The 22,079-nt window shown below is 37.4% G+C and overlaps 1 protein-coding gene across 3 annotated transcripts in view; it reads right to left on the bottom strand.

Moving 5' to 3' along the window:
• Positions 1-22,079, bottom strand: part of SCAPER (S-phase cyclin A associated protein in the ER) — a gene marked incomplete at its 3' end in the record, with an annotated part of 134,504 nt that overhangs the window by 103,109 nt on the left and 9,316 nt on the right. The window contains exons 2-13 of one of the 3 annotated variants that reach the window (XM_080626273.1): positions 20,425-20,525; positions 19,349-19,465; positions 16,216-16,373; positions 9,118-9,384; positions 8,446-8,663; positions 6,667-6,837; positions 6,110-6,185; positions 5,553-5,670; positions 5,119-5,230; positions 4,532-4,672; positions 2,096-2,251; positions 1,111-1,253 (exon numbers count right to left, since the gene is read on the bottom strand). In XM_080626273.1, coding sequence (XP_080482399.1) covers positions 1,111-1,253; positions 2,096-2,251; positions 4,532-4,672; positions 5,119-5,230; positions 5,553-5,670; positions 6,110-6,185; positions 6,667-6,837; positions 8,446-8,663; positions 9,118-9,384; positions 16,216-16,373; positions 19,349-19,465; positions 20,425-20,516 — 1,769 coding nt within the window. In that variant the 5' untranslated portion in view covers positions 20,517-20,525. Of the gene's footprint in view, positions 1-1,110; positions 1,254-2,095; positions 2,252-4,531; positions 4,673-5,118; positions 5,231-5,552; positions 5,671-6,109; positions 6,186-6,666; positions 6,838-8,427; positions 8,671-9,117; positions 9,385-16,215; positions 16,374-19,348; positions 19,466-20,424; positions 20,526-22,079 lie in introns of all 3 variants that reach the window. The other 2 variants (XM_080626271.1, XM_080626272.1) reach the window with 2 other exon arrangements.

Here is a 22,079-nt window from a genome sequence, read left to right as displayed (position 1 = left end):
TTAGTCCTAATCTTCAAATGTCTGTGAAGGACAAAAAGATACTGAAGGATCTCTCCCAGCTCACTCAATCTCATTGTGACTTTAGCTTAACATACTGAGGAAAGGTCCATGAAGTCCCAGGCAAGGCCACAGATCCTATCCACAATTCATTAACCATCTAATCCAAAACAGAATCTCTTTATGACGTTAAACTAGAACTATTCATGACTTTGGAAGATGAGCAATATATTTCTCAATATTTTACGTGGGGAAAAAAGCCAAATCTCTCCATGACAACTTTGAAAGAAACAAGCTGTGACAATAAAAATGTCTGAAGAACCATTAGTGAGCACTTCTTGTCATCAAGACAAATGTAACTTCCATTCAGGTTCTGCTTGTGGCAGAGGAACCGTAGGGAAAGAAGGAATAGTAGAAGGTGAATACAAACCGAATTTGGCAAATGAAACTATAATCACTGCAGTTTTCCTGAATCAGACTTAGAAGCCAACCTTCCTCTAGAAGCCAACCTTCCTCACACACTACAACGCCACTCATTTCATTCTCCCTCCACTTCATGATTGGCTCAAAACAAAGAGAGAAGAGCCCATATGAAAACCCCTTCATGAACTTTTGATTATGGGCAAAACCATAAACCAAGCAGTTGGTAGGCAACAGAATTAATGAAGCCTGATTTCCCGTCTTTGTGCTTCACATAGGTAATCTCTGGTGTCTGCAAAAAGGTGAACTCAAATTAATGCCAGTAAGTCCAAAGTTACTGGACAGTGGAGGAAATAGGGAACCCAGGACCATTAATCTTCCTTCCTTTGAAAACTAAGTTATGAAAAAGGCAAATTATCTAAAGGTCTTGTTCGCAATAAAATTAAGATGAACATACTAAAATGCAGCTTTGCATGTTATATGGTGCATGCATCTATGGAATACAAAAATCTATCACAGAATTTATGATTACTCACTCGTTTTCTTCTTTAAAACTATTCATCAAAAATATTTATGAACGTTACTTTTCAAATATTGAGCCTGAAGAGCTAAGAAAGTGCTGTTGTTAACTGTTGTTAGAGAGAAGCTGCAGTTTGCTGAAAACGATAACCAACGAAATGATTGCAAAGCTACCTGGCCCTCTCCCGTGCTGCATCTTCCCGTGCTTTTTCTTTCTCTTGCCTCTGCTGTTCAATTCGTGCTTCTTGTTCTTTCCTCTTCATCAGCAGCTCCTCAACTCGGGCCTGCCGTTCTGCTTCGAGGGCTCTTTTGCGCTCCTAGTCAGAGAAAAGGAAACTAACTTTTAGGGGAAAAAAAAACCCGAAAAGGAATCAACAAAAACTGTATTTTAACATCTGCTTATAGAATTTTATCTTGCTTTCATGATGGAGTAAGAATTGCTTTTTATTACATCAGTTTTTTCATAAGCAATCTGGAAGTGTACTTTTCATTCATAACACAGTCACCAGCTGGGAATCCAGGCATTTTAAATCATATATTCTCACAAAAATAGCTTTATCCAGAACTTTTGGAGTACACTGCCTCAAAAATGGCTTCTGAGCCACTGAAGTCAGTAACATGCCACATTTTTCAAGAAGGAGATAGAATTAGCTACTAAATTCTAAGCTCTGGCTGGATGCACAGGTGAGCTACAGTTGTGGTGATCTGAGACACGTATAGAGAGGGAGGAGTTTACGTAAGAGGAAAACTGACGGTTTAGATTCTAATTTAGAAAACAGTGCCAAAAAAGTGGATACATGAGACTGGAAAAGCTTAGTATTGAAATGATGCAGGCATATGACAAAGAGTATTTTTCTGTTTCCTCTCTAAGTGTTACCAAAATATAAGGCTTTTCTTAGAATGAAGTAATAAATATTTTTAAAAAATATGGTTAAGACGGGCATGAACCAGCTACCCAGCATCTGTAACACCTCTGCCGTAGAGGCTTCAAGATTTGCCTTTCTCCCTCTTACTGCTGAAACATTATAAAGGAAGAACCTATTATACTTTTCGAACAAAAGAAGGTAAGAACAAAGGAAGTTAAGATAGAAAGCAAAGACTGCATAGCTAAAACAAATCCATATTTAATTGTTCCCCTGCAACAATAGATACATTGTACCTGAACTGCTTCATCACGTGCTTGTTTTTCCTCTTGTCTTCGTTGACGCTCCTCTTGTAATTCATTTAAGCGTTGTTCATATTCTTTCAGTTTATTCAACACATCGTGACGTTTGTTTTGAGCTTCCAAGGTGTTTATAAATGCAATTTCATTTACCTGCAAGTCATCACGAAGTGTCAGAAAACATCTGAGAAGTTGAAAGTAGTTTCATTCTTAGAGAATTCCATCTATTTTTTTACAATCTGTTTGATAATTAAACTGGATTGGAAGGGGCTGGAAAACTACCGAGTTAGGAATAACGCTTTGGGTTTTGTTGGGGGTTTTTTGGTTGTTTTGCTTGGGTTTCTTTTTGTGTTGTTTTAAACAGGAAAGCCAATGGAATTTGAACATGAGAAACTGAATTGTACCAGAAAACCAAAAAACTTTGGCTAAATACCAGAAAAATCTTCCCAATCCTCTCAGCAATGAGCCTTCATTAGTCTATTCTCTCTTTCACAAAATGAGGAATGCTAAGACCCAGCTGGATAAATCAGTAACATCTGTTAAGTGCTAGTAGAATCCAACAGGTCTTTTGATCTAACTTTAAATATATAGGTACTTAGTGAATAAAAAGTGAAACTATACATACTGTGTATAAGAAAAAAAAGCAGCAGCTCATTGTCTGATCTTTCTTATCAGTATATCTCATAAACTTATATATTATTTTTTCAACCACAGGACAGTGCAATAGACAAGAATACAAAAGAAAGAATACAAAAAGGCTAACTTGAGTACTTCAATGTGTACACTAGAAATCTCAAAGAGGATGCTTTCGCAGTACTTTGGTTCATGAAGGTAATCAATATTTTGTCCTCACTACAAGACTGCTGAATAAAATTCTTGTCAATTTTAGGCTTTTAAATACAAATGCTCTAGAAACTTTAATGGATGAGGAAAACCAAACTCAATTAATTTTCATTTAATAAAAATCAACATTCTAGATCAAAAGTTTTTGAGGAAAATCATAAAACTTTATCAGCTATAAACCATACTTAATGGTTTGTGATTGAAACAGAAATTATATGCTGTACTCAAGAGCTCATGCTCTGTCCAAATTCACCAAAGAAATGACTAAAGAGAAGATACACGGCCAGACAACAACAGATCATTGTAAAAGGACGGCAGGATAATATTTGTTGCTATATTTACTGACTCAAATCCATTTACAGAACGGATTTCACAGTTCAGTAAACAAGTAAGCACTGGGAATTTAGATAACCAATTGGGCAACAACAATTACCACAGTCTTCAGCTATATTAATCTTCAGGTATTTCTTTGAAGCCTTCTGGCCCAATTAACCTTTATTTCCAGAACACAAGAACCTCAAGAGGCAGCAGATCTTACACATTTAACCACACACAATATTTGAAACATCTGCTTAGTTGGAGAATCATGGCAAGTGTGATTTAGTTAATATGATTAGAGAAATCATACTGGTGTAATGAAATAATAATGAAGGTATGTTAGACTCAATTAGGTAACATAGGAATCATTTTAATCCCAGTGACAGAAACGGCAACTTAATAAAAATGCTAAATCAGTTCTGTTGTACTCAAAGTTAGCATTTTCATATCCTTTCTTTTGTATCCTTGTCTATTGCACTGTCCTGTGGTTGAAAAAATAATACGTATGTTTATGAAAATAACACAGATGAACAGCTACATCAATCACAGCTGAGATACGTGCTCATTACATAATGCAGCACCTTAGTTTGAAGGAGATGTAGCTTCACTTCGGAAAAAGTCTTTAAAAATAAAATATTCCATATACGCTGTGCTGGTTTTGGCTGCAATGGAGTTCATTTTCTTTGCAATACTTAGTGTGGGGCTATAATTTGGATGCGAGCTGCAAAGAGTGTTGATAACACAGGGATGTTTTCATTACACAGAGTCAAGGCCTTTTCTGGTCCTCACCCCACCCCACTAGTGAGTAGGCTGGGGGTGCACATGAATTTGGGAGCGGACACAGCCAGAACAGCTGACCCCAACTGAACAAAGGGATATTCCTGTAGGTTTCTATATATTTCCAACTGTTTAACAATATTAGTGGTACAAAACACAGCAATGGAGCTGTTAGTTAAGGATACAGAATGCTGGATCTAGAATGGATGTTTAACAAAGCAGATCAATGAGCTCTCCCCATGACTCTTGGCTCTTTCATTGCAACCCATCTTTTCTTCCACTCCAACCCACTGAGATGTCTAGTAACAGCTGCTTTAAATTCATATTACAGAAAAATTGTCCATTTTAGAGATTGGCACCTACCTGCTTCACAGTTCACACATGTTCACATCTTATTTGTACCATCCTTCACAACCTACTCACGAGCACTCTGAGGTACAAAACACATACAAGCATAACTATTGAATAGTTCCCCTTTAAAACAAAATAACTCACCTTAGCTTCTTCCTCTTGTGCTTTTTTCACAATTGCTTGGAGCTGAACTTCACGTTTAAATTCCGCATGAAGCAGTTTCTCCTCCATCATCCTACGTCTTTGATCTAATAATTCTTCTTTCCATTTTCGTACCTCCTTCTCCTATATAGGATGAGTACGTTCACTACTAAGACACAGCCTGAATTTTCCTCAGCATTTTGTATTTTAAGCTTTATTTACAGTAATAAAACATTGTGATGACCTTCACAAGACCTGCACTGAGTTTAACCCGAAGTACACCGACTTGCTAGCTGCTTTAATTCGGTAAGTTACATCATTTAGGCTGGATACAGGCAAAATGTTTCTTTCATTATGCCTTCCCTGAATGTGAGTCAGTATAGTATGGGCAGCAACACTCTCACAGAGTTCATGATTGAAAACAATGCTTTCTTTAGTACCTGTGATGCACAAGTCACCTGCGAAAACTATGTGAACTCAGACAAAAATTCATTTTACCACTAATCTCTAACATTTCCAGATTACATGAGGGAAAGAAAAGCTTTTCTAAAAGACAGCAGGCCAGCTTGTTTGTGCTACAGCAAGCTTACCCTCTCTATTAATTTTTGAAGCTTCAGTGTCTTTTCTTCGCGTAACTTTTCTCTCAGCTGTTGAGCTTTCATTTGTTTCTCTTCATGCTTCTTTTTGGATTCTGCTATTGTTCTTTTAATAAAAAGCAAAGCAGAGTAAAAATGAGACAACATCAACTGACAGCACTGCAAACATCTCTGTGTCATTTTTAATAGGAGAAAACAGACTGCTGGAGGGCAATTATTTCCCCTAATTGTAAATACTGTTCTTCCACTCTTGAAATCTTTATTTACTGGACAATGGAGCACCAATATCTCATTATGAAAATAATATACTGATTTCTATAATACTTTACACCCATAGCCTTAAAGAAAGCAGATTTATGAGCAGTTTCATGCAGACATTTGGTTTATTGTTTTCACTTGCTAATCAAGACAGGTAACAACTCTAAAACCTTTTGCGTGACGGTGACGACAGTTTCTCGTGCATATGTATTCCATGTCCAGGTGGACGTGCAGGCTCTTCTTCCACTCTGTCTCCCCAAGAATTACTCTGGCGCCATGATTCACGAGCTGTAGATAAGAAAACAAAGACTTATATCATTTAAACACACTTTTCTGAGAGAAATGCAATTAATGAGGCTTAGTTCCTTTCGTAGTTCTCTCTCAAATGGGTTCCCTTGAGCATAGGTAAGGTGCACAGACTGAAGGATCTCTAATCTCGGTGCTTTTTCAATGCTCAATGATTTTACTGTGCTTTTATCCACATGTTAAATAAAACTGGTTAACAAATTTTAGAATTCTAATAGAGATAGGGGAAGAGAACTGAAGAACAAAGACACACAGAGATTGAACACACAAGTCCATCTTTTTTCCTAAGGAGATGACATGAAAAAATAACATAACTTGGAATAATATTTAGATGTTACGGGGATCTCCTGAAATCTAACTAGCCATTTTTAAATATTTGGCTGTCCTTTCAATGTAAGCACAGTAATATATGAAAATTTACCTTCATAATCTGCCAGAACATCATTCCAGTCCATAGACATACCACAGAAAGATATGCCTCCATTGCCCATACTAGCCTGAAATATAATACGATCCAGACAGTAAAAACATAAACCATCACTTGCAGTTGTACACACATTAATAAACAGTGCCAGCTCAACCATATTCAGCAATGGTTCCAAACTGAACTAGATTTCTCCAAGAAAGAGGCTGTTTCTGACAGCAGAAATAGAGACTTATGCTTCACCTAGAGAAGCTCCTGTGTAGTAGCTACAAAATCAGCAAGTCACAGCTCCCCCAGTTTTGCACACAGAAACAGGCAGCAGGACAACGACTGCAACAGCAGAAGACTTCATATCACCCAGCAGCACTGTGCTGCTCAGTTTAGGAAGACTAAATAGACAGTATGGTAAAATTATTACGTAACACTGTTTACCTTATTTGCATGTAAAAGAGGTAACATTCATGCAAAAAACAATTCTCGAATTCTATGCTCGTATTCCCCTGGCATCAAAGACAGCTTGAGATTGGATGTTCTCAAATAAACTGAACACTCACAGAGAAATCACTGTCATTGTCAGTCTCAATATTAATGTCATTGTTTTCCTCTGCTTCAATCTCTCTAGTTAATTGCTCTTCTTCTGCAATAGCACTGGCAATGGCTTCTTCATTTGCCTTTTCCAGGCGATCTGCTAGCTCTTCTTTCTTAGCAAGAACTTCCGCCATGGACTGTAAGAAACATGAAACCAGAAAAAAACTCTCAAAATCACCAGCAGGCACAAAAAAGTGGTTTCCATACAGTTAACATGCATTATATTTTACTCAAGTTCTAATTACGTGCAGTTCTTTTAAAGCTGTATTTCATGCAGGTAACTAAAATATAAACCCCACTAAAACTGTTAGTTTTAACTATTTATGAGTTAATTATTAACACATTTAATAGCTACATGAAACAGTTACAAAATTGATTATCATTCACATAATTCCAAAACACAGTACAGAAGAGCAGTCATCAAAAGCAACAGACAGTTATTCTCTAACTATTCTTTTAAAAACTTAGTCTTAGGGACTAAGCAACGCACACTCTGACGCATTAATGGCATGTGTACTCTGAAGCATGAATGGCATGCTCTACTGTTATCTCTAGAAAAGAGATAAAGCTTCAGAGAATTATTTAAAGATGAAAATGGATCTGCAGATGAACTCTATCTGGAAACTTCACCATGGTTAATACAATGGAATCTCAGGCTATACTTGTTTTTCAACACAAATTACAAGATAGTTAGGCAAGAATGTAAGCCTGAGTATGCTGTCTAACCCTTTTCTAATATCCAGTTATCAACCAGTTCACTCCCACTCTGCTATCAATGTGCCACAATACACAAGTAGGTGTTTCAAGCATTTAACTACTAGTAAGTAGATGCTCACAAGAGATACAGGTACCACCAAACCGTCAGCATCCTGAACTGTTAATAATTGAGAATCTGAAACGATGTCAGTGGTAAGATGCTGGAAATCAGCTCTAAAACCAGATACTTGACCTGGAAATTGCTTAGAAGGAGTCCAGTTTTTAAAAGATGTTAAAGGGAAAGCAATTTACAGGAAAACTTCTGCAAATCAGTTTTAACCTAGTTTCAGGGGAAAAAAAAAACAACCCACAGAGCAAAACATAAGCTGAAAGTATAACCTGGATTTTACACAGCATTACTGCAACTCTCCACTCAGAGAATCCCAGTAAAGCAGACACACCTTGAAAGCTGTAGAATTCTACAGCAAAGAAAGGGCATTCTTTTTGGGAAGCCACATACAAACAGAATACTGACTTCACAGTTGTTGCTTAAGAATGGCATTCATACAGATTATTAGTTGTATAGGAAGATCCAAGAGAGCAGTTCAGCTAGTCTTAAAAGGCAGAGATCCACCTTTGTTTCTAACAGAATTTTGATATCCCATGTGTTTCCAGTTTGAATAATTAGGAAAACCAGAATAAGAATTTAATGACAGTCTGACTTAAAATGATGGATAGTGCAAGGAAATGAAGAATTATGGCAAATTACATGCAAAAAAAGTAATGAGAGCACAGATCTCTTCATTCCAAATAACACATTTACATCTTTCCCGTTTAAGTTCAGGAACTTTACCGGCATTAAATCCTACCATGAAAAGTATTAGTGCAACAAGTTATTTTTTCTATAGTAAGCACCTTACAGACTTTTTACAATGTCTACAGCAGGCTAGCAATAAACACTGTGCAACACAGCATGAGAAAATGAAGGCTTACAGTTATTATTTATTCAGAGATCTTACAAGACTTCTTACCAATCTGGCAGCACTCACATTTGAAATATCTGAGGGATCCATTTCAGTTTCAGCTTTATGTTTTTCTGCTTGATGCCAGTCTACAGTATCAGTGGTCACGGAGGAAGCTTCATTTATCTGCTGAGTTTCTGAAGTACAGTCAGTATTTGTGAGAACTGGAGGCATCTCAGAAACTACTTGCATGGAATCTTCCTGCAGTGGTGTGCCAGTGCTCGCACTGTCTTCTGAGGTGTGTGCTGTGAACTAAAACAAGAGGCATTTGCAAGATTACCACAATGTAACATAATGATTCTTCAAGTCACTGAAGTCAAAAGGATTTTACCAAAACACCTGGCAACCTTACAGTGTGTGATCCAAGTCACCCCACGTATACTGCGGTTGCTCAAAGCCTTGCAAAAGTTGGATCTTTCTACTGGAAATCTATGTATGAGATGTGCCTAATGCTGAGTTTCTGAAAAACATGGAAAAGCTGTCCACAGCATTCTAAACTATATGGGTCACCTCCTGATTATTAACTTGCCTACTTGTGCCAACAGCTTCATGTGTTTCCATAAATGTGAAATAGTCATTATTTTTAAATCCTTTTCCAATCTGGTTAATGAATAAAAGCTCTAAACAACATTATCTCTAGAAAATGCTCTAAAGAAAAAGTTGCAATATTTGAGCTTAGCAAACAGTTCAAAATTGTACTGACCTGTGTCCTTTCAGGAAGGGGACCTTCAGACTGATGTAAAGGATCCTTCTGTATAAGCTCTGTGCTTTCAGATGCACTGCTGTCAGTCATTGAACTCCCACACTTATTCTCTGCTGGTAGTGAAACAACATTTTCCTTGTCACTGTCACCTCTGGACTTTGGTGATTCTGCAGCTACCGGAGCTTTTGTAGTCAAAGCTGTGGATCGGGATCGAACAGGCCTTCCACGCTGAACTGTTTCCCAGCCCTCTGCATCCTTTCGATCTACAGAGAAAACAAAACACCTCATTCTAAGAGAGGGAGACTCAGAAGCAGAAGTATTATAAACAAGTATTTTATTACATTATTACACAAGTTGTGGGAAAAAATGTTCTCTTTAAAAATCAATTAAAAAAAAAATTAATGAAATATTCTTTAGCAAAGCTTTTTACTTCAAGGATTGTTACCAGCTTCACAAACACTGAGCAACTCTATTCATGGGACCAGTTCTGTTACCTCCAGAAGCTGAGCTACTCATATGCAAAACCATGGGCAAATGGCAACACGTACTTCAGCTTTTCATGCCTATTTCATGAGATGGTGAAGCACACCAAAGCAACCACACTCTTGTTCTTCTCTGTAGCAACACCAACATTACAGGCCTTTCATGAAAGTGTAAATGTCTGCAAGGACAGGTATAACTGCATATCTTAAGTGCAAAGTATTGCCCAGAACATGGCTTACTATTCTTCCAGAAATTTACTTTTCCCATTTGTTTCATTCTGATAATAAAAATGCATTAACTAGCATCAGCTTTCAGAAAGTAAATAGCAAAACAGTGCTATAGTGGAACTGCAAACTGAAGGAGAAAATAGAAAAGTAGTTTTCTTCAATTTACCTTGATGACTAAAATAGCTGTTAAATACAACTTGCTGAACAATATTTCTGATATATAATCTTGGGACATACCTGAAAAGCCTTCTAAGTTATATTTGTCTGCCTAAAGTACCATGTCTTAAGCTTGATTAGATTTCTAGAATATCAAGGTGAACTCCCTTCTCCATAGACAGCATTCTGTGGCCAGTGATTAAGATCAGCACATCATTTTCCAGACATCTTGAAACAACTGTGATTCTTTTAAGACCTGATGGTACAACTCCCAAGTGTACACAAGTGCAAGCTCACGTGTCTCTATCTGCTGAACAAAACTCTTGCAAGAAGCTCAAGAACTAACTACACATGATACTTTCCAATAAACTTTCAGTTTAAGCTATCCTGATGACCATCCACTTAAAAGGAAGACAATGATATGGGAGATTACTCCTCCAGGTAAAAATAATTAAAAACCCCTCAACACTAAATTGGCTGCTTTATAGTTAGTAAAAAGTCTGGAATGGAACAGAATTTGTATAACGGAATTCATTCTCTGGCTGTTTTTAAAGCTTTTACTAACAAAGATCTTTCTGTAGCTCAGGCATAAAGATCAGAGCTCAAACATTAAAGCTTAACATAAAGATGACATTAAAGTTTAACATGAACATGAACAGGAAAAATTGAGAGTCTACTTGACTGTCAAAAAATGCCATCTGAAACACCCAAGGGTGGTGAGAAAACTGAGTGTTTTGTATATTATGATGAATTGCACGTTACCAACTTAAAGGCTGGCTTAAAACCTGCATTTCTAGAGATCTGATTTTTAAAAGCAAAATATGAAATGGTTTCAAAAGTAAAATATATAAGTGTTATGCTCTCTAAAATACCACCTGCTTTCAGTAGGGACACATGATGGTTAGGTTACAGAAGTGACCCGTTCTTAACGGATTGCCAATAACAGCCCAATGCAGGCAAACACACCCAAAGGGAGATGACGTAACAAAATACTTTCTTCTTCCTTTCAGAACACGTATGTTTAAATTAAAGCAAGTTCCAGGACATAAAAAGGACTTGTTTTAATATTAATTTTCATGGTTAAAAATGCTCAAATCTTTTTATATTTCCCTCCAGAACATTTCTGGCAACTTAAAGCAAGTGTACAGAAATTCTGGTACTTACTACAAGTGCTATATACTTCGTATACTACAAAGCACTGCAGTGGCACTGTCAGAGGACTACCAACAAAAATTAAGATTATTTTAGGCCAAAGATGAAACTGTTGTAACTACTGCAGTACCTTTAGGTGGACTTGAACTGATGTTCAACATCAGCAGTAACCAGGAAACTGGAAATTAGCGTAAATTAGAACTAATGGCACCGATTTCATACTTTGCCACCCTTGGTATCTAGCATTTTACAAACATTAAGTGCCCATTTAACTACTGGGTTCTTTTAACATCTCAGCAGCCTACACCAGTGGCTGGTGTAAATCATGAGTAACCAGTGAAGTTAACAGGACTGTTCTGAAATTTATCTGACCTGAGCAGCTTGTGCAATAGTTTTGACATAACCTATGTAATTGCTCACAAAGCTGAACAGTTATAGTAAACAGATGCAAAATGCAATCCCATATGATATTTTATTGTTGAAACTGCTTTACTCTAGAAAATTCACTGTGTATTTTAAAGTAAATAACATTCCAGATCTTTGTGTGACTGACTAAAGCTGATCTCTTCAGCTGACGGAGAGCAACCAGAGAGCACACCTCTGCAAAAAGCCTTTTTGTGTTCATTCATGCTCCATGTACTTGCACATGCTCCAGTATGTACCACTGATGAGAGGGGAAAGGAAATCAAAAGGACAGATTATATTTTTTGCTTTACCACAGACTTTCCCCATTTGACCCCTGTAAGCACTTTGGCTTTGTTTTCATTCCTTCCTCTTTATATGGAAAAAATACCGTTACCTACAGGACCAAGAGATCAGAACATGTCGTTACCCTCTCAGAAGCATTTTTATCTTCAACAATACTCCAGGGAATAGGGTTTTAATTCTGCAAGAATCACAAACAGATTTACTGCAGAAAGCCCCAGGCACACAGCCTGTGTAAGTCACAGCCCTGCATTACATGCAACAAGGACTGCTTAGGCCCCTTGTATATCACAGCTGCTCCTACCCCACTGACTTTCCTAATTAGCAGGACCACAAAGGTTTTGCTGTATCTAGCTTATGATAAAATTTGGCCAAGAAACGTCCCTGGCATGTAATATACAGACAATGAAGAGACTATCCAGAAGGCTGCTGAACTCAACTGAAACCCTGCTGCTGCTTTACTGCAGCAGACTTGGGGATGGCGATTCCATTTGCTCGTCAAACAAGACTGTTGCAGGGTTTCACTTCTGCTTGTTCTGAAAATCAAAGTCAGCTCTTACAGAAGGCATCTTTCCTATATTAGAAAAGATACCTTTAGTGGTACCTAGTACCTAAAGATAATTTTACTAACATCTAGATAATAAAATATATTAAAATCTTACTTATACCTTACTAATACTTGTACTAAAATCTTCCAATATATATTACTAAAATCTACTTAATTTAATTCTACCAAAAACCAAACAAACAATTTTCGCCTGACTTGCCTCTTGATTTCTTGGGTTTTAGTAGTCTAAAATGACAGAATTAATGATAATAAAATGATTCAGAGCCCAGAAGAGCCATAATCACACCTACTATGATAAGAATGAATCTTTCAGTAAAAGCCATACATGTTCGATTTTTAATTTCTATTTGTTCGCTGTCAGATTCAGCATTATTACTGATTCAAGACTCATCCAATTGTTTTAACAGCACAGAAGAACTTGTGTTTGAAAGACTATTGTTCAGTGCATTCTTTAAATACAACCCAGGTTTCAATGAAAGCAACCACTCAGACTGTTGAACTATTTGGAAGCAGTTTAACAGTTTGATGCCATCTGACAACTGCACAAGAAGTTTACTTTTCCATTTTAATTCACTTATCAGTTTCATATTAAGTAATTTCAAGGCACATTTTTAACAAAATGTTTGCAAAGCTAATGCATTTATTAGCATTAGATCATATCTAATCTGAAGCAAAGTTAACACACAGTAGGGCACCACCCTTCCTTCTTTCCTTCACTTTTTTGCCTAAGTCTGGAATTCTTTTCATATAGCCCAGTAGCCACCTCCACATGCTAAGCATCACATGCTGGGCTTGATTACTCCCAGAGTTTTGTTAATGAATAATTCATTTGAGTACCTTGATTATTCTCTAGTTTCATTTGAAGCTCCCTGGTCCCTGCTTGCTCTTGTATTACATGGAAGTGACAAGCCATCTGTTACCTGGAGGCCCTTACAGCCACCAGGGCCTTGTTCTTTCAAAGTTACTCCATGTGGAAGAACCGGCCAAGCCGCCTCACAACTGCATCAATATGCAACATCAAGAAAATAAAGCCAGGCAAGAATTTGCAAAACTCTCAGAAGTTCTACGTCAGGAGATGCATGCCCCTTCTCAAAACTTTACTTGCAAGTAATACACTATCAAAGCCTATCTGACCCTCCCCGCTGATTACTGAACTTCAGCCCCATTTATTATTTTTTCATAACTGAAGTACCATTACTGTATCTGAGAGGCACTTTGGAAACCCACGATTGCTTGAGAATCTGGAAGCGAATCTAGAAACACAAACTCAGGTAAAACACAGTCACAGGGCAGAAGACATGAAAACCAGAACAAGAAAATAAAGAAAAACACAAAGTGCAAACCAAAGTGGTGGAAGAAGAGGTAAATTTACAAACTGTAACAAGAGATGGTGAGATAATAGACAAGACTTTAATTAGAGATGTTAATTGTCTGACTACTTTTAATGGCTACTGTTGCCTGTGTGTACTACTGTTTCTAAACCAAACTCTTCTCTTGCTACAGACTAGTCTTGACAGTAAGACTGGACTTATTTCATGTTGTTTCATGTTACAACATGTGTTTCATGTTGTAGAAAGCACTCAAGCATGAAAGACAGAATTATATTTCTATTCAACAGTAGAGTTTAATGATGGAAATGGGGTAAGATGATTTAAACTAATTTAATTGTGCATCCAGGAAAAAAAAAAACTTCCCTCTCCCTGAGGACTCATTTAGTAAATGGGGAAATCCCATCAACCATGAAACAGATACAGTATCATATCACTGGTCCACTTCACAAAACCATTCTGAGACCTAATGATAACGCTGTTATCATTATATCCAGGAAATCACTGGAGAACATGTGTTTTAGGGGAATCTTGCCACTGCAAGCCCCAGCTGGGCTTCAGGGTGGCCAAGAGAGCATTACAGGCTGGCAGGAGGAGTCCTCTCACTTACAATGTCTGCATGTACCTAGCAGCTTGGAGTGCACTAGCTGGTGATCGCTGTGCAGATGATACACAAGCCTCATATCTGCTTCAATAATGCATGTGAAGAGCCCCTGTGACTGACTCCCTTTGCGTAAATTTCACAGATTCTCTTGTGCTCCAATCAGTGATGTCAATTTGATTTTACCAAAGTGATTCCAGCCTCCATGCAAAGACCAGCATGCTCCTAAAGAGAATTTGGTCTGTTAAAAACATTACTATTCAGCCACGAGAAAAATCACTGAAATTCTCCAGTCAGCTGAATGTCAGAGATAAGGGATTGTTAAGAACAAACAAAGCCTCTAGAAGGAATGACTGTTATTTCTTAAAATGAAATGTTTCAAGGCTGAATTGTATAGTACATTTGATTTTGAAAATCACTGAACACTGACAGGCCAGTATTACAGGACACTCCCTTTGAAACTCATCAGCTGCAGGTAATGGGGCAATAAAACAGCACAGCACTGATTCTTCAGCTCTTTAAATGCCTAAAAGGGTTAAGGGTAAGATTTTTTTATTTCCTTTCAGCCTCTTAAAAAAAAGTTATCCATATGGAAAGGCAGATCAGTTTTATTCCCTGTGTAGCTAATAAGATTTTCCATACACACAGGAACCCCTAATAAAAGCATTTTAACAACAGCTTGGAGTCTGTCACTTATCAATATAAGCGCTAATCAACAGACAAGGGTTTCATTATGAATAGCTTCAAAGACTGGCAAAACTTAGAAGTGGAATTATACCTTCTGTTACAGTGTTGAAAACTCAGCCAAACTGCTACTGTTCTCCAACCAGCTCACTGCAACTATATACAGCAAGATATTCCCTCAGGAAAACAGCAGCAATCAACTCCCATTCAAACACTGTTTTCAGAGTATGGTTTTGATTGTTCTTTGCTAACCATAACAATCCACATGCTACTGAACTCACTTGTGTTAAACTGCAAGGCATTTGGACAAGGTACATTACTTCAGAATATACAAGTCTGCAAACCACTATACAGGTCTTCTACTACTGCTAGGTTGAATGTACAACTATCTTAAGTTAATCCACGCTCTTTCGGTAATTTTTCTTCAAAAAAAACCCAAAAAAAACCAACCTAAATTGTGAACATTTCTTTTTAATTCCTTTCAGAACACCCAGTTCTCCACTGCCTGCTGCTTTTGCAGCAAGTTATCTGGGACCACCCATGAAAAAAATCAATGCAAGAAATGCCTCTCTGAAGACAACCTTAGGCTTCCGGTGTGAGCAAAGAAACTATAAAGCAAATGATAAAGTTTTTATGTCTACAAATAAATACATCACTTCCAGAACAAAAGACCCCGCATCAGGCATTCTCCGAGGAGAATCCTTGGAGAAACAATTTGTAAGTGAACGTGGTAACTCTTGCCTTCAAACTAAAAAGCATCAGTTGTTACTTCAGCACACTTCTAATAACACTGTCTCCCTGGGCACATAAAATTATCTTGCGCTCTTTTAGAGTCCTGGGAATGTATAATTCTTTATATTGTTAAACCATCCAAATTGTAGCCAGTGAGATTGTCAGTTTGTGACCAACAGCCTTCCGTTTTCAGGGTGTTATGCACCGGTATTTTAACAGATCATATCTTAGTTAGTGGAAATATGGTGGAATGTTCCCTGCACATGAAAACACAACTCGTCTCAAACATATCTACTACAATGTAAGGCTGCATTCATCTATTATCTCAATACTTTATTTAAACATTTTATTTTGCAAAATTAGACTTACTTTTGGTTTGACAATAGGTTATCACACCCAAAACTGACTTTACACCACACTGCTGGTAAAAATAACATAAGCCACTTAAAGGGACTTGCCATTTTTCCGTGATGACTTCTGCGCTGGAGGTGGCACACAGGTCTGTGCTGTTGTTAGCTCAGGACTGGCAGCTTTAGCTCCATGATTGGCTTTTACCTTATCAGCCCAACTTACACCAGGAGCCAGGCGGGTGGCAGAAATGGTCACTGCAGGGTTCCTAAATGAAAGTCAGAGCTCTTTTTAGTGGCTAATCAAAGAACAGAATGGTTTGTTAGAAAACTTTGTCAGGACACTCTCTCCCTAATCTTGGCCTTCAATGAGGCAGTCTGAGAGCTAGTTCCAAAGACTGGAACCTATTTTAAAACAAGATATAGCAATTCTCCACAAAGCCTGTCTCCTTTTCCCTTTCCAGTTCTAAAAGTAGTTCTTGAATATTAAAGCCTCAGCAAAAGCCCTATAAATTCAACACATGAAAAAAGTAAAACTGACCACAGAAACAACGATGCAGCAATGAATCAGCAGCTGAAGTGGTGGTGGGGGGTTTATTTCTATTAGGTAACTACTTTCATAGCCCATTACATGCTCCCAGTCACAGGAAAGACAGAAAATACTGCTTCACCAGGAGAAAAATCTCCAAATGAGATTCCTTCTACTCAGTCACCAATGAAAGTAAATTAACAAGAAGCTAAATTCTCAGATTAAACTCTTTAAAATGTCTAATGACTAAAAAAACTTTCAGCACTCTAGTGATGGACACAGAGCTCCCACAGGAAACATCCTCTGATAGGGAATTTTACAATCACAGAAATAAAAATATAGTATGTACAGCTCAACATAATGGCTCTTCTATTGCATCTTCCTGGGTCTTGCCTCATTTCATCAGTAAGCTGGATAAAACAGGTTGCAACCATTAGTTTACAAGGAGTTTAACAAAGGATACGGGCAGGCAGTCCAAAAAAGTGCAGGTTTAATTGTAAAGGTAGATCACACAAACCCATCACATACTCTGTTTCAAGGTTAAATAAATGGATAGATTTTCTATCACCTAATCAGCACAACTAAATTGTAAACCTGGAAGGACATTATATGAACTTTCAGAAAAGTCCAAATAACATTGGCCACCCAAACTCTGAATTTCTGGATGGACAGAACTGCAGGGCTTTTCCCATTGATTTGCTTTGTGGAAGAAGTTGCCCTACAGCAAAAACCTGCCCAGTTTTATTGCAAACATTTTTAAATTGGAAAATGGTAACACTGAGGAAAGACTCAAGTGTTCAAGAAATGTTGAATTCTCTTCTGTAACAAGAGTAACTTTACCTGCAATCATACAACTGATTTCTTTTCCAAGCTTTACAGCACTGATCAAAACAATCCACCAAATCCAGCTGCCTCATTAGCTAAAGCAAACCAAGGATAAAATAGAGATCTTGCAAGTTTCAAACAGATGTGTAGAAAACCCCACACAACCAGACTGTGCACTTATTTTAAACACAGTGAGATGTCAATTTGTCATTAACTGCTATTTTTATCAAGTCTGTCATCAAAAAAATAAGCTATCAGGAATAAGTCCATAAATTATAAAAACATGGCTGGTTGGTTGGTTTTTAATAATCCTCCTTGATCCTATGGGATGCAGTATCATTTCATATGAGGAAACCAGCAAGAGAGGCCAAGCCCCTTACTCTGATAGTTCCATACAACCGAGCAAAGAGACTATCCGAATGTGCAGTACGAAGCAATGTTTCCTTTGCCACATTCTCAAGTTGCAGCAATGCACACTGAAAAGTTGTTGTGATAACAAAGGTGTGTTTAATAATCAAAAATGGACTTTAATCTTTGTGATACTGATTTCTGAAGTCATTTATGCTTTTGGGATCCAAAGCATTGCATGATAACAAATTCTGCATACTAAGTCTTGGAAAACACTTCTGCCATTTTAAGCTTGGTGTCTGATCATTGCAATCAGTCCTTCCAATACCTTTTAATGGAAAATAACAGACAACATTTTCCTACTCATCTTCTCTGTAAGTGATTTTATTTATCACAACCTTCTTGTTACCTCTTCTCCAAATCCTATTCTTTTTGCATCAATACTGTTGGATACTTCTGATTGCTCCCATTTCCAGTTTCTGTATGTTTCCTACTTTTTCTACACTGCTTTTGGGAAGAGATGAAGACGACCAACAGCACGAGTCATTCACTATGAATTTCTGCAATGGTACACCACCGCCTGCTCTTATGTCCTCCATTCCTTTCTTAATAAACCCTAGCATTCTGTCCAAAATTTCCATAGTGCCAAGTATCACGCATTTAAGCAGCCACCTCTCAAACATTGTCAGGTAGATATCAATACATACATCTACAAAGAGACTGCCACTGTTGGACCAGTTTTCCCACCAAACACACTTTGTGGTGTTTTTGCAGAAATATTTTACATTCAAAATTGGGGAGAGCTCAATACTTAGAGTTACTGACCAGATGTCCTAATATTCCATCTCTAACAAGGACATTGTAACTACTTCTGAAACAGGGTAGTACGTGACTGAGATCCCAACAAACCAGAACAAACTAAAAAACACACCCTGAGAAAGACGTAAAATGAACATGAATGCATTCTCCAAAACTGAAACAGCACCAGTGAGTGCTGCTCAAAACTGGTGTCCATGCACATTTGTACTGAACTGCTTTCAAACATTTTAACAAGTAAAAAATACTTTATTACAGTATATAATATGTACTATGCTTTAATTAGTATCAGTTTTGCTATTCACCAGAATCCTGACAGTCTCACTTTACATTCACTCTTTTTGACCTATATGTACTTTGGCACACTCAGCTGGCCACTCGCATTGCACACGCTGCCAGTTTTAAAATGAGAATTATACATATTTTGACCTTTGTTTTGCAGTAGGATAAGTACTGAACAGGCAACACAGAACACACTAATTGTATTTTAACTTCAGGTCTTTGGAATGACCAGTAATTAAATACGTAATGAAGTAAAAAATTAAGTATTGATAGGATTTTCTTTTACAGGCCCTGTGCTTTTCTTTCATGAACACAAATAATTGCATATATGATTTAATAAACAGCAACCAATATATTGATTACCATAGAAAATGTGTATTCACGAACTCTGCTTCAAATGAACCCTTATTTTAGCTTTAATAAACTCATGATCTGGTTTCATACCCAAAATTTAAACTTCTTCGTGCATTTGATGTCACACTGATTCTGTCTGTTGATGGACTTGGAATCACATGGCGTCCTGGAGACATTTTCTTTACTTCCCAGGCTAATGAAGTAGGTCTGCAAGTTCAGGAAAGGAAAGTTTCAAAATAAAATTAGCAATAACTATCTCTCTATCAAATACCTCCAGTATAGCAAAACCTTTAGAGCTGACCAAATATACCACCATCGCCTTCTGTTATACTGCTGATGTACCACACTTTGCCAGCAATAACATTTACTGACACATATGTACTTGCAAAGGTAACTGAACAGGTTAAGTCACATAAAATGTTTTTATCCAAACAGATGAAGTCCAAGGTGGAAGCCAGTGAAGCGGAAATGCAGCTCATTGAAGAGTTCTTATTTTCAACTCCTGCTTTTGAAGCTATCTGACACATGAAAATGACAACTGGCAACTCAAAACAACTCCAAACTTGCAGAACCCAGTGCTGGTGAAGACAGATTCAGAAAAGCACTTCCATGAAGTATTTTTTAACTTGTTCCAGTACTACTAGCAGGACTGTAACAACCTATAATGGACTAATAAAACCATTCTGTCATGTTTGGTCTACTTTTTGTCTCTACCTAGGCAATGAGTGTTTGAACTCACTACTTAACAAAGCAAAATGGAAGAACTAGAGTTTATCACTCCACAGGTACTACAGGTCTCGTATCTTCTAAAGGCACAAATTATACCAGCAAAACCCTACTTCTCATTTACATCTCAAAGCTAAAACTTGGGCACCAAGGCACAAACCAAGCAGTAGGCACAAATGTAAGGACATCATCAGTTTTACCTTTCTGATCCTGTACTTCCAAACCCTTTACCATTTCCAGCACAGTTGTTCACTGGTAACACTACCAGGGAGGATAACATCCCCTCTGTGTCCTCACATAAATTCTGTCCAAAATGAAACCCTCCTGAGGCCCCAGAGCAAATCCAGAAATTGGTTCTATTTGCTGAATCTCTGCTACAAAATAAAGTTTACTGTGAGACAACATTTGCATGTGGATTAAAAAAATACATATCAAATTACCTGCTTTGAGCATCAGCTTTTTCTAACTTCTCCTGTAGCTGTATCCAGTCAATCAATGCTTTGAAATCCCTTACATAGTTATCAAGCATCATCAGGACTTCCTGAAAAGCAACAATTACATCAACCTTAGTATTTATAAAACCCAATCCTTCCACCTCAATAAATGAACTGAAAATGAAGCAGGAAGTTTACTGGTCTGTAGTGTTCTCATAAAGAATAAAACCAAAGAAAACCCCTGAAAACAAAAAAGCCCGGACAGTTCAGATTTTTATGTGAACAAACATTAAAACATTTATCCTACCAAAAACCATGCACGTTTTCCAACATCTGGGCAAGCACCAATGTCTAAGGACAAAAGAGCAAACTCTGGCAAGAAAATAATTCTGAAGCATCACAGTTTCAGGATTTTTTTGTCAGAGTTGTTTTCTTTTAAAATACACTGGACATATTCATCAAATAAGCAAAGCTGCCTGGAAAACCTGATAGACCTGTAGGAGGCTAAACTGTCACGATTAACCTGTTTGTGAAGTAAAAATACACAAGGCAACACAAAGGCAACTGCATCAGATGGAAGGAATTCCTTCTGGAGAATCCTGGGATCCCTGCATTAGAAAAAAAATGGTTTTTACATCTCTGAAGTTCAGCAAAGTGTATCCTGTGCCTATGGACTTCCAAGTGTGCATGATTTTCACCTGATGTCTGCTTGTGTAGGTACAGCTTAGTGACAGGCATTCTGCTGTCATGTGAGATTAGCAGCACTATTGTACTAATAAAGCACTTTATGATCGAAAGGACTCTAAGCGTGATATTTTGAGAGGCAAAAAGAGAAAGATCAGAGCATTCCACTTGGTTTATAAAACCATCATGTTTGATATAAACTTGCTGAGAAAGAAACCAAGGTAAACTGCAAAGTTTATGTTCCCTTCTCTGATTAGCACACCTTGACAAGTGAAACAAGTCACTAACTTCATATTCTTACTTATGTAGTGATAACATTTCCAGACCTTACAACCTCAATACCCAGATTATACTTCTTAACCATTACAAACCAATCAATTTTCCACCATTTTAAAAACTACTTCTCAACTATACAGGGTTCCCCAAGTATTTCTGCATTTTTACACGTATAACCACTGAAAGTTGTAGTCATGAACACACTTCATAGCTTGAAAGATTTACATGTTATCATAAAGTAACACAACTGGGAGGGATCTTGAGAGCAATCTGGTCCATCCCATCTTTCCTGGGTAGGATTAAACACATACTGTGAGAAATGATGTGGGTGTGCTGGAGTTCCACTCAGAACAGTGCAAAATCTTGATTAAGTAGTTAGAATCTTCTATGGGTGTGCTGGAGTTCCACTCAAAACAGTGCAAAATCCTGATTAAGTAGTTAGAATCTTCTAAACTGTGTGTTGGTCTCTAACAAAATGAACTGTTATGGAAAGACATACAAAATTAACCTGACTTCACACTGTATCAGGGAAGATTCATACACAGAATGCCAGGGGCTGAACAGTAGGAAACTAAAAGAGTTGTTTCTGATAAAAATATCCTGAACTTTCAGAAATTATTGACTGTATCAGTTTGGTCAAATGTACACGTGCAGTCATTATAGTAAGGTCCAAATACATGCAGAAACAATAAAAAATTCAA

The sequence above is a fragment of the Psittacula echo genome, assembly GCF_963264785.1.
Source record: "Psittacula echo genome assembly, chromosome: 10".
Classification (NCBI taxonomy): Eukaryota; Metazoa; Chordata; class Aves; order Psittaciformes; family Psittacidae; genus Psittacula; species Psittacula echo.
The sequence above is the reverse complement of the archived record's forward strand: the minus strand, read 5'-3'. Positions and strand labels throughout refer to the sequence as shown.